We start from the raw sequence: 17,123 nt of genomic DNA, 5'->3' as shown, positions 1-17,123 counted from the left end.
GACAGCACCACCGCGCATGCGCCACAGCTTAAGGCGCACAACCAGGATTCCAGCGGCTGCGGCCTGAAGTTCCCGCTCTCAGATACGGTTCGCGCTTATTGGCCGACGAACCACATCCTCCGGCTCTCCTAGCCAATGGTCAACGAGTCGGTACCGGCAAAGCGCACTGGTTGGCTCGGTACCTTTGTGGACCGCCATTGGAAACGCCCCCAGCGCGCGGACCGCTCTCCGGAAACGCGGGGAGGCCTCCGCTTCCTGGGCAGGGCGGCAGCGCGGCTGCGCGCGGGAGGGGCTCGGCTCAGGGGAGGCCGGGCTGGAGGCGTGCAGCTGCGGGGCCCCGCCCAGCCGCCACAGCCGCCGCCACCGCCTCGACCCAACGCTGCCGCGCCGCGCAGTGAGTAGGGGTGGGGTCCCGCAGTGGCGGGTTGGGGCGATGCGCGGGGACGCGGGGCGGGAGGGGACCCGCGGGCGGTATCGCTGTGCCGATCCGGGACCGCCCTTGTGACGGTGTGTGTGTGTCTGTACGTGTCCCGCCCAGGCCATGTCCAAGTCGCTGAAGAAGATCGTGGAGGAGAGCCGGGAGAAGAACCAGCCCGAGGTGGACATGTGCGACCGCGGCATCTCCAACATGCTGGACGTGCCCGGCCTGTGTGCGTAGCGGGGCGGCGCGGGCGGGAGCGGCGGCACTGCCTTATTTGGGCCGGGGCTGCGGGCGGGAGTGGCCGCGGTGCGGGGAGCCGCTGGCCCGTGCGCGCGGGGTGGGGGAGAGCAACCCGTGTCTGCAGTCCCCGCCCGGGCCCGGGGGTTGTGCAGAACCGCGGAGTGTGCCCACGGGCCTTCCTCCTCCGCCGGTTCTCTTCCCGCTGCCGAGCTGTGCGGGGCACGTCGCGCTGTAGAGCCCGTGGTGTGATCCCTGTTCAGAAAGGAGCTTCCCTGCACTCTGCTGGATGAGTGTTGTTTCAGACTAACTAGTGGCTGCCTCACCTTGATCGCAGACTGCTCGTTAGATCTGCACTTACCCTTTTGATAGCCTCTGATGCATTAAGATGTGGGCTAGAAGCTGTTGCTAAGTTCAGGACAACCGAAGTCCTGGTAGGACACATCGAGTCCGATAATCAGCACGAAGGCGCGTGGTCAGCTTTGCTCCTTCAGCTGGGAGGAAAGATAACATTGAAGTGCATCAGCTGGAAGTTCACGTCCTACCCTTAACTGTGCGGGAGTGCTGAGGACTGCAGCAGCTCTAGGAGGAGTTTCACCATTTCTGGACGTTTTCAAGGAAAGGGTAGATGTGGCACTTAAGGACGTGGTTTAGTGGGCATGGACTCGTGGTGCCCCAGTTACACTGCACCAGCTAAGTGTGTGCAGATGCACACACCTGTACAGACTGCATTGTGTGGTTTAGCGTAGTGATTCAGGGCCTTCTCCAAGTTGAGATCATCCTTGTGGGAGATACAAAGGCTCACTGGGTTGGAGAATAGTCTGAAGTTATATTTGGTGGCTGCTGATGAGATTTTTGTTTCCTGAAACATAATGACTGCTCCCTCCTCAGAGGGCCAGTAACTCTCACGGGAAGCTGCCCTCTGCAGTTTCGGTTATTTTTCAAGAAGTGTGCCAAGCCTTGTCCAGCTGCAGGTGTGGGTACTCTCTGTGGGTGGCTGGTGAGCTTGCCTTTAAACTTTTGTAACTTAATTCACATAAAGTAGATACAGTTGCACTGACTTGAAAGCAGTGTGCCATGTAACTGCTGTTGTGTGCAAGTCCCCTTCCTTCAACTACAGGGCTATTCTTGTTACCTGTATAAAGACAAGGGATTCTAAAAACGACTCCTAACAGGGAGGGAGGAGAAGAAGGGAAGAATACATGCAGCATCTTTGCTTGGACTCTCTTCTGGCTTTTCTTCCATCCATACAGGACAGACACTTTTTTTCTTTTGCCTTGACTTCTGCCATCCCAAGGAAGTCTATAGGGTAGATAGAACAAACCAAACATTTTCCTGTGTCAAATTTTGATGTTGTCTCAAAATTGATCAGAAATGCTTTTCATATGTGAAATGAACATTCATGTCTAAAATTGTCCTAAAGTAGCTTAAACCTAGACATTTGTTGACTCCTCCATCTCTTCCTGCTTTCTCTTTCCTTAGAGGGAAGGCTGAGCTGTCAGCTGGTTTGTCAGAGGAGGCCATGCTATCATTGGAAGGGCTGGAGCACCTCCTATGGGGACAGGCTGGGGGAACTGAGCTTGTTCAGCCTGGAGAAGAGAAGGCTCTAGGGAGACCTCACTGTAGCCTTCCAGTACCTAAATTGCTAAGAGGAAAGCTGGAGAAGGACACTTTATGAAGGAGTGTAGAGATAGGTCAAGGAGTGATGGCTTTAAACTAGAATAGAAGAGATGTAGGTTAGGTGTTAGGAGGGAATTCTTTACTTAGAGGTCAGAGAGGCACTGGCACTGCTGCCCAGAGCTGTGGGTGCTAACACTCAAAGCTGGGTTGGATGGGCTCAGGGCAGCCCTGCCCGTGGCACGGGGTGGAACCAGAGGGGCTTTAAGGTCTCTTCTAATGCAAACCATTTCATTTGAGATTTGAAACGTCCCTTGGTCTCGGTGTTCTGTAATTCGGTGCATCACACTAACACAAAGATCAGGTGAAACAATTTTAAACTTTAAAATATTTTCTTGTTATTCTGATATGCAAAACAAATGTTGTACCAGTGGTTAAAACATTTGTGTGCTATTTGTGCACCCCTATATGAATAGCTTTAATGAGTGTCTTCTCTTGTGGAAATGTTTGAGTTCTGCTTGTTTGGTTTGGTTTGTTTTGTTGTTTTGTTTGTTATTAATTCGATATTCTGGAATAAATAGATTACATTTGTTTACAAAACACTTTGATATTGACCGGTGGAGGTAAAGAGAATCAGATTATGTCGTGTAAAGTGAATTATCTCATTAAAGCAAGTGGGGTGTGATGCCTTTTGCCTGGCTCAGACATTTTTTTTTTTTGTGGGAATCTAAGCAGAGTTGTTCTTAGAGCAAGGAAGGTGTGGTGAAGCTATGAATTATTTTGTCCCAATAACTCAGGACATCTGCTGCTCTGTAGTCTCGTTGTTGGGGGAAGGAATATTGGATGAAATGCTATTTACTTGAAGTGTTAATTTGTTCTCGTTATCATTCCATCTGTGAGCTATTCATATTTTATACAAAGCATGTGCTTGTGTGGTAGGAATTAATATGCCTAGAATTTTTGTTTGTTCCTAGAGTAACCGCAGTGCAGACAACAGTGTCGGGCTGCTTGCAGGTTGTGTTGTGTGCTGCTGCAGGGCTCATTCTATGTGAACTTCCTGCAGTGGGAGAGGCAGTGCCCTATCTTGGTCCAGCAAGAACTCCGGAGTCTTCCTGTTATGGTGTTTTTTTTTTTTTTGTTTTGTTTTGTTTTTTTTTTTTAGAAAAATAAGCAAAGATTTGCCATCCAGATATGTTGTGTAGAGCTAACTGGCAGTGTGGTGGAAGCAGCCCTTGATACTGGGGTGAAAAGAAAAGAGCTTAAATTCTCTTCCCCCACCCACTCTGTTTTGATGCAGTTGTGGGCTTGGGACCATCACAAGAGTTTGTAGTTACCAGGTGAGTAAATTGCTCAGGCAGCCATTGGCATCCTCACCCTGTAACTTCTGTGTGCACGTATGATGCATCCTTGAAATCCAAGTAAGTTATCTCCTGTGTATGAATCAGTGTCGTGCCAACAGCGGCTCTGAATCTGCAGTCCTTACAGCCTCCTTTCTTTGTGTCTCCTGTGCTACTGTACAGAGCTTACAGTTATTGCCCTTTGGGAATCCCTATGCCTTTGCATCTCAGAGGAGACAAAGGGAGATGGTTCCAGCTGCACCTCCTTCAGCCTTCTCATGGTACTTGGGGGTATTAATTAGTTGCTGAAGGTAGGTGTCTGCTGATAGAGTCGGTAGTTTAGTTGTGTAATGGACTATCGATGTATGTTTATAGGATAAGGAACACTACAGCCAGTTGATCCTACAGCACAGTCCTTTTCATGTAAGAAAATATGTGACAGCAAAAGACTTGGTGTTTCCAGGGACTTCTCATTTCACAAAGATCACCTTAATGTAAGGGAGAAAGTTCACCTCTTTTACAGGATGGCCAAGCATCTCTTTATACCTCATCTCCTGCAGGTAGTCCAGTGCACATGTCCCTAAATCTTTTTTCCCCCTCGTAGGATGTAGGCATATTTATGGTTGAAGATACAATAGGGTTCTTTGTCAAGACCCGGGATTGGCTGGGATGCTGGGGCTTTTCAGGCAAGGTGTCCAGGTTTGGCTGAATCTGGACAGTAAGGTCCAGATTGAGAAGTCTTTGATGGATTGAAATCCATGAAATCCTTGATGTTGGGACTTTGTTCTATTCTGTAGCGACATGTTAGGAAGAAAATGCTTATGAAAACTGACAACATGGTTGAGGAAGACAGAGGTGTGACAAATGGGGAGAGAGCAGCGAGTAGTGCCTGTATGCTTGTGCTGTTAGAGGCCAGCACTACGTGTGCCTTGAGGGGTTAGTCAGCAGTCCTAGCTTTAAAATCAGAGTATGCACATAACTTCTTAACATGCATCAATTCAGGAGTTCAATGCTCCGAAGATCTGGATCTGCACACTGAGAATTTAATTGACCCTTTACAAGCACATTCACTTTCAATGGGTAAAAATAATGTAGTGGCAGGCATGGAACATCAAATGCATTAGCATGTATTATTGCAGGGTCTGTCACAGTTCTCTGTTTAAAAACGCTTCCTTTCTTACTGCTTTGTTCCTTAGTTCAGTCTTCAGCAGCTTTGAGCAGAGGCTTGCTTGTTTGCTGCTGAATGCAGCACTGAATGGAGTTCAGGGACTTTCTCCTTCAGTGGCCTGTGTGCAGTGATCTCTCTTCTTTAGCTGGTTTCTTGCACAGATTAAAAGCCATACTAATTATTTGTATGTTGGGTATTGAATTATTGAATCTTGTGTACACAGACAGGAAATTCCAGCCCCTTCTTTAAGCTCATTTGAATTGTTCTGATCTGTGTGCTTCAAGTATGCTCTGCTTAAGAGTTTCAGCTGGCAAACTTGGCCGTGTCTGGCCATAATGTTAACGAACTATCATTCATTGAAGTTACATTCTCCTCACAGAAAAGAGTTAAGAGAAGTGTATGGTACTGGTGCCTAAACTTGAGCCTTTCCTTGAGGACTTGGGTTAGTCTACTCTGATATTAAAAGGCATGTCATGGGGACTGGTGATTTTAAGTGCAAAGTTCAGAGAGTGATGTGTGAAATACACTGCTGTGCGTAAGGGGCTTGATAATAGGAACTGAGAATATCAGGTCTGCATCTGAAGGATGTGGAGCTAATAACAGGCTTCCCTACGTCTGGTTCCAATCTTTGAGGCTGCTGTACCCTTTTGCCCTCCTTCTCCTAGTGAGCTGTTGCAGCAGCACTCATGTGCTTGCTCTTTAAGAGAAGTTTGGGGTGGGTGCACTGTTTCTTCCTTTCTGCTCCCAGCCTTTCCTTCCTCCCCAGCCTGCAGCTGCAGGGAAAACTGTGGCAAACCATTTTGATTTTACCCTGAACTTTCTGTTCTGTTTCTGCCTTTGGGTGATTGCATTTGTTCTGCTGTCAGATTACCTCTGCCTGTGTTACGAGTTTAAGGGTTGCCTGAAGCAGCACAAAGCACATTGCTGGGAAGTGGTTCCTTTACTGTTACAGTGGTCCTCTCAAACTTGCAAAGTAGGAAGTGTGTGTTAGCATGACCAGTTCTCATACATACTTACCAGGATGCCTTTGTTCCATGAGGCAGCTGCATCACTTCTAGGGCTGTTCTGGAGAGACAGCACTGCAAGTAAAGGCGTAAAGGAGGTTTGTCTAGTTCAATCAAGTGTGTGAAACTGCTTCATGGGTGAAAGGCTGTAAATACAGCTATTGCTGCTTGGGACTTGAAGATACTGAATGGGGAATGGGGAGATGTGATGTATGTCATGTTGCTGTTTGGGTAAATGTTAATCTGTCGGTTCTTTCTTGGGTAGGATTTGAAAGACAGAAATGAAAGGCGTTCCTGTACACATCCCGTAGGAGTGTGTGTGGAGTCAGGCTTATTCAGGGAGGCAGGGTACCGCTTGTGTTAACAGTGCTTCGTGAAGAAACAGAGACAGGAGTAAAGGAATGGAGAAGGGGCTCAATGCATCCCCAAGTTGTGAGCCTGTCTTGGTTTTTGTATTCATGCATATGAACTGGAATTGCTTAACTGGGGAGAGTAACTCATGCGGTTTTTTAGCTGAAATGAATGCAGTTGCTATGTCTGTTCATAAACTAATTTTTTTTTTCTCTCTTCATTTACAGTTACCTTGTCTCATATCACACAGCTGGTTTTGAGTCACAACAAGCTTACAAGTAAGTATTCTACTTCCTACTTCATTGCAGCTGCAGAGCAGTATTTAAAAGCTGCTGCTACTAGTTTATTTTTTATAGAGTGAGTGTCACTACTTAGAGACTGGTGTTGGTGAAATACTTAACAGAAAAAACATTGAGGGTATAAACCAGCAGTCATATTCAACATTTCTTTCTGACTTCAAAACAAATTTTCCACATACTAGAGTCAATTAGTCAACTTGTCATACTAGTGCCAGGTAGTCTCTATCTTTAGAATTTTTTTGAGCTGTAGCAAAAAAAAAAACCAACACAACAGTTTGCTTTTTAGGATGTGGATAATTCCTTTGACTGGAGCAAGTGAAAACTACAACTCAGCTGCGTTACATCTATAATTAAGTGTATGTGATGAAGGCCAACTGAATGTGTGCTTTGGGCATGAAAGTCAACCTGTCTTATTGACAACAACAACAAATCTTTTGAGTGTAAACTGTCTCTTGATTGTATTGCAGTACAACATCTTCAGTTATTACCCTCTGGATACTACTTCCCCTAGCCTCAATTGAGGTGTTGGTGGAGATCATATCATGAAAATAGACTCTCTCTTGTGAGGCAAAATAAATTATTTCTCTGTAAGAGAAAGCTTCAGGCTTATCTGTCTTTTTTTTCCAAACACTGCTACTTGGCTTTTGAAAGACAAGCAGTGAGTTTCATCTTGTCCCTGTTATGGTGTGTCTTGTAAAGAGAAGTCCTGGTTTTGTTGATGTTCTGCTTGTCCTTCTCTGTTTTCAGCACGTGTCATGTGTCTCACTCTTCTCTTTTTGAAACTGTTTTGAAACTTTTTAATTTTTTAAGAGTGTGGAAATGGAGAGAAGAGTGGAACTGCCCAAGTGGGCTTGTATTGGAGAGCAGACTGGGCAGCTGCTGTAGCTCACACCAGGCTATCCCCAGAAAAAGCTTTACAGATTGAGAGTAGGGTGGAGGAAAAATAAAAAAGCAGCAACCAATCAAAACTGTCAAATTCTCAGCAATTTGCTGCATGAGCTGTAAGATAGTATGCGTGCAGGGGAAATGCTAAGTCATGGCCTGAACCAGTGTTTGAGCACCTGGTAGTAAGGCAGGGCCAACCCAGGAGAGCTCAGGTGCATGCAGTGCTCTGAGTGATGGAAGTGGTGCAGCTGGGATCCACCCCTTCCTAGACCTCATTTAAGGGTTGGCAGTGGAGGCAAAGGTATCTTGCTGGAGATCCCTGTGTACCTGAGACCTCCTAAGGGTAAGTAGATTTTTTTCCTTTCTGTGTCCATGGCTGTTGTATTTGAGCAAGTCCTCACTTGCTGCAGCCTAGGACCTTGCTACTCTGCTGTCATTGCTGTGCTATCTTGTTACAATCTGTTATTTAAAATGTATGTATTAATATGGAAATCTTGTTTAAGGATTTGAAAGTTCAAAGAGGATTAAGCATGAAGTGAAAATATTCTTGGATTCTACCATGTGAACACTGATTCTCTGGATGTTGTTTAGTGTAGTTTAGTAGTCATGAGCAGCTTAAATGATTGCACAAAGTAGTGTGAAATATGAAAGAATATGGGTGGTATTTGAGCACCAGTGAGAAATATGAAGTAAGTATTCTAGGCTCTGTTCTCCTAGCTGTATAGTGTCCTCTTGACTTTGATTTCTTTATGAATTTGACCAGCGATTTCCTGCTAACTTGCAGATGCCAGGTGATGAGGAAATTTATGAGCAATGTCAGGAAAAGAAAATATTAAGCACTGTTATTAAACACGCAGATCTACTTCTAGTTTATAAGGTCAGAAAGTTGCAAGTAGCTAGAAACTGAGAAAATGGTTTGGGAAAACATTATTATAACCTTTGGCTGTGAATCATCTGTTATCAGCCTCCGATGGAGCTTGGGCCACCAAGTCTGGGGCTTTTATGTTCCCTCTGGTCACTGTAAGGAGATGCATGTCTCTGACCTCAAGCTGCCTAAAGTTAGGCAGGTAGCAGTGCTCAGTTCAGCCACTTTAGTTCTGCAGTTTTTAGAGGGTTGTGGGCATTTTTTAGAGGGTTGTGGGCACCTTGAGACAGCGTTTTGTTCTGCTCACCTCTATCTAAAACCTGTGTGAGAGAAGGTCAGGTGACTCATCTGAAGTTGGGTTAAGTGAATTATGCTTAGTGCTGCTGGGCAGAAATTGGTTCTTATCTGCTGTCTGCTCTGATGTCTTTTGAATGAGTGCTGCCTGGCACAGGGATAAAATGAGCTGTAAGTGTTATTCTTAGTAAATATGACTATTCTTTCCCTTTTTTGAATTTAATTCTAAAACTTCTGAATGCTAATAAACTTCTGAGGACTTGATTGTCTCTTCCATATGACACCTTACAAATCTTAAATGTAGTTGATGAGTGAGTTCAGCTGAATGCACAGCTGGTTGGGCTTATAGCAGTTAATGGTAATACTGAGGAAGAGAAGGCAGGCTGAAACTCCTGCAGCAAGACTCCAGTCAGGGTAAACTTGTATGTCTGAGAATTGAGCCAGAAGAGAGAGTGACATCCCTCAGCTTAAGTGCCAAAACTGCAAGCTATATAACTAACCTATATCCTAGTTAGAAATTTTGGCTGAAGGCCTGACTGAAGATATGTTAGTAAGAGGTGTACAAGAAGAATGCTTTCAGGTTTTTTTCATTTAAAAAAAAAAAAAAAAAAAAAAAAAAAAAAAAAAGCCAAGCTAGACCTCTGTTATGGAATTAGTTTTGATTTTCAAAATAATGGTTTAAGGGCTGCTGTATTCTACAACTGCATTATGTTAAATCTCTTTTTTTTTTTTTTTTTTAATTTCTTCTTTATTCTAAAGTAGCCCTTAGACCAACAGGCTGCAAGAAAATATCTGTTCTCTCAGCCTAGAAATACTGTCCACCTGTCTATGTTTGGTTTTATTTCAGGGGATGGTAAAACCACTTCTGAGAAGTAACTCGCTGTGTCTGAAAGTTCCTATTCTTTCACAGAATGATATAGACACTTAAATAGGCAGCACACATTTTAAAAAGGCTAAATTTGAAGTTCATATTTTCATATTTGACACTGTTGACCTAATCTTTTAAGCTACGTAATTAATTGTCTTAGCAGATTGCTCTTAAAATGTCTAGGAAGCAGGTGGCACTGACACTTGACATGCTACACTAAGGTCATATTAGCATCTTCTACTAGTTTTCTGCCATTTAAATGAGTGTTCTGCTTGCTGTTTTTTCTGCTGTTTAGAGTAAATATGTCTATCTAGAGGAATAAATATATGTAAAAATTGAATATGCATGTTTTATGTAACTGCATTTCATATTTTTGCCAGCAAACTATTAAAAGTAAAGTTTCATTAGCAAGTATGAGAATTATCCTATGAAGTCCATCATGTGTGCTTTTCTTAGTAATGTTTTTAGTATGCCATTCATACTGCTGGTGCTTCTGCATTTACTTGTCTGTAAATCACTTTTTATTTGAAGTACTCAAATCCACATGGATTTTTCTGGAGGTTATAAGCCTTGGATTTTTGCCACCTGTTTGGTGCTGTGCTTATGGAGGAGCCTTGAACTGGCTGCCTCTGTTCCAGGTAACCTATGAAAGAGTAAAATTCATGCTTCTGCTGCTTCTTGAGAACTTTTTTTTTGTCAGAACAGCTTTAAAATCAGAAGCAAAATTGTAGGGGAAGCCAAGTAGTGTTTCTGCAGTTGTGTTAGACCATTTGCTGTATAAGTGACAAACCTGGGATGATTCCATTTTGAGGTCTCCTGCAATGAACCAGTTGAAAGCAGAGGGAGAATGCAAGTACTTTTTTTTTTTTTTTTTTTTTTTTTTTTTTTAACTTAGACATATGGGCCACTGTACCCATATGCTGTAGTAGAATTTTTTTTTTTCCATCATCTACTGGTTTCTAAAGCCAAGCCATTTATCTACTGTATAGATGGAAAAGCTGGGAAGCAAAATTCAAGACTGTCATGTTCAGGTCTAATCTGCATAGATTGTCTGGTCTGATCAGGCATCTCCTGAACCCACTGGCTAATATCAAAATAAAATGGAATAAAGGTCCTGAAAGTATTACTTACATCTGTGGAAATTGGGGGCTGAACAACAGCCCTTCAGTGTAATGGGTTAATTTGGTTAAATGTGACAAAGTAGTCACAGAATCTGGGAATTAAGTTTGAGTAACTTTGCTCGTAGTGTTACTTTTTTTTTTTTAAAAGACTGGATGTAGTGGTTCATCGAATTGCTGCCTCTGGGGCATGGAAAGGTGATTGTGCAGTAGGGAGCTGAAGTCAGCAGGGCAGATTAGACTTCACTGGTTGTTCTCTTTATGCCAGTGGGATTGTAAACAAGAAATAAAGCAATGAAGAAACTTCCTTTTTTAAAGGGAGCTTTCTCAAACTGTACCCTGTAGTGGCACTACAGTCAAACTGTAGTGGCTTAGGCACTACCTGAGTTTGTTTTTTCTTGCAGATCACTATCTATGAACTACTTGAGCATTAAGTATGAAATAGTACTGAAAATTCTAGACTTCAGACAGCTAGCCCAGTGTGAAGAACTGTCTGGTTACTTAGTGCATACAAAATTTCACATCCAGGTATAGTCACATTTATTATCCCTAATTGGAATGCTAGTTAAGATAAACTGTACTGCATTGTGAATGGGAAGTGTGCTTGAAGTTCTTTCAGAAGCTTTTCAGGTTAACTGCAGTCCAAGCCAGTAGAGCACAGAAAAACATGCCTAGAAAGAGGAGTGGGATGTTAAAAGATTATTTTAGCACTGACAGTAGGGGAGTGCTGGCCATCAGTACATGTACTGCTATTAGGCTGTAGGCCAACATGATGTGGTTTATTTTCACTTATTTTAGTAATACTCTGTAAGTTGTTTTTTTTTTTTATGGTAGTGACTAATAATTATTTGACCTACATACATAATAGATTAACTGATATTGTGATCCTTTGGAGAATCCATTCAAAGGTTCTAGCGTTTTTATTGTTATCTGGATATATACTTGGAGCCTGTGAGTATCTGCTCAGTGGAAATAGCAGTAATATATGGTTTGTCCATTAGAGGTCACTGTTTAAGTATCTTTAGCTTTTTACTTTCCTGAAAAAAGCTTCTGCCTTGCTATCAATTCATTCTGACTCACAGGTAGCGCTGAACAGTAGCTCAGGTTTGCTCTCTTCCTCAGTCTCCTTAACCTCAGATGATCTTGTGCTTCCCAGCTTTACCATATGCTTCTGCTGCATTTAAACATCCTCATAAGTTGTCAGCTATTCATATCTTTCTCCTGACTATTTTCTATCCTTTTGCACTCTGATCCTTTGCCCAGTATTATCAAGTGACCAAATGATGAAAGATTGGTAACAACTGTTTTGATTCAGAAAGCTCCCATGCGTGTATTTACCTGATGTCACATTCGCTGTCCTACTGTCCCTTTCCTCTGAGCTGCTGTCTGCTATCATTCTTTGCTATTTCCTAAACACTGCTTCTTTCTTGGTACTCAAGTGTAATGCTTAACTCCTAGTTATTTCCTTTTTGTAGGATAGTCCATTAACTTTTTGCTGCTGGTTTCCATTTCCTTATCTGAAAATTGTTCCTGAATCAACTTTCTGATCCTGCCAGAATGGCTTTATCTCATTAATTGTGTTCCTTAGACAACCTAATAGTTACTCGTTACCATACTTGTGCGTTTTCCCTTCCAGCAGAACTTGTAGGGTTTTCTTGCAGCTCATACTGCTTATTGTTGCCTTACTCTACCATCTCTTTCTAAATTGCTATGTTTTATCAGCACAAAGTTTGTCAATTCATTGCTATTAACCCTCTTGACTGTGTCCTTGATCTAGTTTAAACTGCTGCTGAGTTCCCTTTCTGTCACTTGTACAGTAGGCTGTCTCTTGTAGAAGTTACCTTTCATAGGCTGTGCCGTGTGCCCACGTGTGTTGGAGGTGGTATAGAGGCAGGTACCAACTGCACATCTCTCAGCACTGAAATGCACCAGCTGTTTTGTTCTCCAGACTGCTGAAATGTGCTGTGGGGTCTCCCAAATGCCTGTGTACTCTTTGTCACTTCTTCCCCTGCTCGCTTTTGAGACGTGCCTCACTGTTGTGCTAACATGGTGCACTCCAAACGCAAGTGTGTTATTAGTGTAGAGGAAGCAAGGCAGTGTCCAAAGATTTTTTGCCTGATGCAGGGAATTCTCAGCGCCGTTTAGGAATGTGCTTGAAGTTACTATGCCTCTTGCCCCAGTTGCAGATGCAGTTTGGATATACTTCCTATTTCTAGGACAAAGATCTCTGAAGGGAAATGTCTTTATGAATGCGGTGCGCAGGAGGAGATGAGAAGGAAAGCAAAGGAGATCCTTGTGCATATGCCAAACTGCATTTGTGACATCTGAGTTCTGCTCAAATGTTTAGATTAAATACCTTGTTAGCTTTTTGCTTTCCCCCGAAAAAAAGCCTTGTTTCAGAGAAAGTACAGATGGCAAAGTAATTCAGCTTTAAATAATAGAAGCTTGGGTTTTTAAGTAGCTTTGGGGAATGAAGCAGAAGAATTTATGAAGGATTATTGTTCTGTAATGTTCTGTGGGAGTGCCTCATGAAGGGTTCCTAGTCTAGCATAAATAGTTAAATTTTGTGATGTATGGAAATGGCTTTGCGTTCTGAGTTAGTGTACATACTAAATGCAGCCCTGGGCACGTATTGTTTACTTCTGCCGTAATTCTTCTGAAACTGTTGCGTGTTCCTCTCTTTAAAAGGCACCTGCAAATATATTAGCTCATTTTTCATAAGTCTCAGTGTTTTCTGATGCTTCAGTACAGATTCTTTGTCTTATCATCTCCCCTGGTGGCTTAAAATATCTGTAATGGCTGTTACCATCAATATTTCTCCATGTGTTTGTACAAGTTGTAATGTAAAATTGTTAGAGATCTTTTGGTCAAAATAAGCTATTTTGAAATTGTCATCTTCAAAGCTAGTGAATTTGGCACTGATGAACTGATTTCATTGAGGAGCTTAGTTCTGTACCATCCTAAAGAATTTGCTATCGAAGAAGTTGAATAGGTTCTCATTCTTGTTGATAATACTGAAGGAGGGAGGTGTGGAGAGGTAGTCTGGATTGAGGGGAAAACTGGATGTAGTTTTATATACTTGTCTTATGGTTCTTTCTTAGCTGTTCCTTGCTATCAGAGTGTAAGTATGATCTGATCTGACCTGTAACAAGGTGATGCAGCCTGTATTTGTTTTTGCACGCAGCAGAGCATTTTGTCTGAACTGTTCATGAAACAACTGCTAAAAGCTGGAATGCCATGGTCCTCTGGAGTACTTGCATGTCAAAGTAATTCAAAAAGCTTTGCTAATCTTGCTTTCTTCAAGATGTAGAAATGAGGGATCATAGTTAAATCCACACTTTCATACCTGTGCTCACGCAGCTTATAGTATCCCTTAGTGCTATAAAATTAGCTAGCAAAAATCAGGTTTTGTGGCTTTAGTTCTTTACTGATAGATGACTTGTTTTCAATTTAGCAGTCCCTTCCTAACTTCCCTCCCTGGCTCTGAGTATTTTTCTCAAAGCATTTAAGTGCATCATAAGCATTATTTTCTGACAGGAATGTAGTGGTTATGCTAGATGTGACTTATTTCCCAGTGTTTTTCCAGCCTCTCTTGTGCTCACAGCACTTTTCCTTAGTCTCTGCCTTCTAAATTAAAACCGTTTATTGGTAAATTGCTTTGTTAGCACAGTAGCACGTCAGTAGCACGTACTCATAAGTGTGTTTTCGTAACTGCAGTGCTTCTGTGGTTAATTGCAAAAAAAGAAGCGTGCTGGTTTCTGGGAAAACTGAAGATTAAGGAGACCAGTCCATTTTTAATGTTTTTAGTGCTTGGAAGGTTGGTATTCGTCTTTGGAGGAGTGTGGAGGAAAGGCAAAAGAGGAAAACGTGAACTACATGATGTGTAAATTAAGTACTGAGTGCTTCACTTGGGATGAGGATTCTCTTCGGTTAACTGCCAAGTATGATATCAGCATGCCCATGAATATTTAAAATGAAAACTGTTGTGTTCTCCCTCTGTTAATTCCCCTTTCATTTTGGTGAAGCTGATTGCTTCTCTCGGTATAACAGAATTCCTGTTAAATTAATCTGAACCTGACTCCAGCTCTATGAGTACAGTTGCACTGGATGCACGGAATGCATTATGTATTTCGTATTTGGAATTCTTCCTCCCCCGTGAAATGTGAGTAACATTTCATGTGTCTGTGACCTTTACTCTAAGGGATCCTTACTCATGCAAAGTTCCTGTGGAGCTAACTGGATTAGCAACGCTCTGCAGAACGGGGTTTGTTACGCTGTGGCCCAAAGGTTTCCTTGTAGGTTTAAGCAGATTCTTGCTTTTTGGCAAGAAAATGCTGCTTGAGATCTACACCAGACTATGGCACTCCCAAAGTTCTGCAGAGTTCTCTTTACTCTCTATTACCCTTGACCTGCTTATAAATGGAATGGTTTAATGAGAAACTGGCATAGACTCAGTACTGCTTGTCAGAAAAGAGATTTATATTTTAATAGCTCTTCTGGATAAATATTCCCTTAGAACCTTTAAAGGTTCTACTTAATGTCATGTTCCTAGGTGCTGCCTAATTAGTTCATTAACTGGAGAAGCATTCTGGAAAAAAGAGTTTCTGCAGCTTGAAGTTTCTAAGGCCGATAGCGTCAAAGAAAATAACCTTAAGTAATTAAAATCCTTATAAGTTGATGTCTGACTCAAAACCCGTTGGATTAAATGGGAGGTTTTTGTAACCTTTGAATAACATTTATTGAAGAGATTACTTGGTTCACAGTTTTATGAATAGGCAGGTGTTATGGATGCTGCTTTTCCAAGCAGTTGTGGGAAAATATTTATTTTGAGCATTCAGTGTTGAGATATAAATGAATTGAAATGTTTCTCTCAGTTTACGTATCATGTACTCTGCTCCTGAAGGCTTGTATTTTCACTAACTCAGTTCCTTCCTCCAACTGATAGTTCATCAACAGTATGAGCTGTTTTCCTTCACAAGGTAGAAGTAAAATATAAATTTTGATCAGTCTTCTACAGTTCTCAGAAATGTTTGAATTAATGTCAATGCATACTAAATGCAAAAAACAAACAAACAAAAAAAAAAGCCACCAAAAAACAGGCTGTGCTTCATCTCATAGATGAAAAACAAAGAGAGACTTAATCTTGCAAACACCTGAGTTTGTTTACATCTAAAATTGTGATGTTTCTTTTTTTTTTTTTTTTTTTTTTTAACTGTTTTCCAATGCTCTGTAGAATGATCCGGGAGATCGTTCTCAGAAATTGAGACTTACCAGAAAGCAGGCTCATTTTCAGCTGTGAAGGGCTCTGCCACCTCGGAGGAATTGTATGGAAACCCAAGTCAAAGACAAGAGAACCTCTGACTCCCTGCTTTACTGGGAAGGGTCACATCTGAGATAAATTTTACTCCAGGGTGCTTTAACTGATACAAATGTTCCTAGCACAATAGCTTGCTCAGCTGAAAGATGGAGCTAACCCAGTATTTATTCTCCAACAGAGGGCAACATCAGACTTTCAAGTAGGTAGTCTTGTGATGGCTGCTGGCTCACTGTGTGGAGAGAAACTGAGATCTGGGTCCAGGACACTTAGATGTGGAGCTATACAGGTTCTGATCAGTGCTGTTTAATTTACCATATGAATGTTTTGGAACTCATAGCAGAACTACTGAACAGCTGCTCTTACATAGGAATAAAGTTATGCTTTGAGTGAAAGGCTGCCCTTAAGAGCTATTTTCATTCCTGAAGAATTGTCACTAATGTCAGGGTGAAAAAGAGCCTGTTTGTTCTTAAATCCTTTGAAGTATAACAAGTTGCCTATATTTATTTGCAGGAGCATGAAGAAAGATCTCTTGCTGCTTCACGTGCAACTTGTAGACTCTGCCTCTCAGCCAAGCTCTTGAAATCAAGTCTATAGCTGTTACAGTGAATCTCTGTATGCGATTCCCAGTGTTGAACAAGGGGAAGAAAGCTTTGTCTGGTCTTGCAATGTGAAGCTTAATATGAATGGGGTTTTGTGATGTGACTGAAGCTTCACGGGAAAATGCAAAGCATTGGGCTGCAAACTTTTACTAGCATTTGCTGGGGAGGAGTTTAGTTGTTAATGGCATTGGGCAGCAGATGGTCTTAAAGGAGTTGCTAAGACTGCGGATCTTACTGTAAATATGTGGGTGAATGGAACCAGGATGCTGACAGTTCATTCTCACAGCTCATCATGCGAAGGTGACTCGAGTGGAATTCAGAATTGCCAGAACTTGAATTTCTTGGTATTTGGCAGTCTGCTGTAAGTCTGTGAAGAACTCTGCAACTTAGCAGTGTGTTGATAGTAAGGATGTTTAGTCGTGCAAGGCTGAGATAAAAGAACATGATGCCTCATCAACTTTTCTTGAGTGTTGCTCATCTCTTGACATGACAGTACTGAATCTGTGTATTTTAGTTATGAGAGCAACACTGGAGTTAATTTCAGTCTTCTGCTTCTTAGAATCCATAGAGCATTCCTTCATATACAAAATGAATCTAAATTGTTGAATCAGAAAATAAGCCATGGCAGAAAAAAGGCTCTTTCTCCCCTGCCACAAATCTCAAGCAACCTTTCTGTTTTCCCTCTCACAATTTTCTTTCTCACAAAATACTTCTACCCCCTACCCAATTAATATATATATATA

General features: G+C 42.2%; 1 protein-coding gene across 2 annotated transcripts in view; it reads left to right on the top strand.

Annotated features, from left to right (window-relative positions):
* Positions 1–17,123, top strand: part of RSU1 (Ras suppressor protein 1) — a 99,682-nt gene that overhangs the window by 2,526 nt on the left and 80,033 nt on the right. The window contains exons 1-3 of one of the 2 annotated variants that reach the window (XM_042816765.1): positions 347–394; positions 539–650; positions 6,363–6,413. In XM_042816765.1, coding sequence (XP_042672699.1) covers positions 542–650; positions 6,363–6,413 — 160 coding nt within the window. In that variant the 5' untranslated portion in view covers positions 347–394; positions 539–541. Of the gene's footprint in view, positions 1–346; positions 395–538; positions 651–6,362; positions 6,414–17,123 lie in introns of those variants that run through there. The other variant, XM_042816764.1, reaches the window with a different exon arrangement.

This window comes from Centrocercus urophasianus, unplaced genomic scaffold, assembly GCF_019232065.1.
Source record: "Centrocercus urophasianus isolate 14NV4802_14NV808 unplaced genomic scaffold, USGS_Curo_1.0 seq_16, whole genome shotgun sequence".
Taxonomy (NCBI): Eukaryota; Metazoa; Chordata; class Aves; order Galliformes; family Phasianidae; genus Centrocercus; species Centrocercus urophasianus.
The sequence above is the reverse complement of the archived record's forward strand: the minus strand, read 5'-3'. Positions and strand labels throughout refer to the sequence as shown.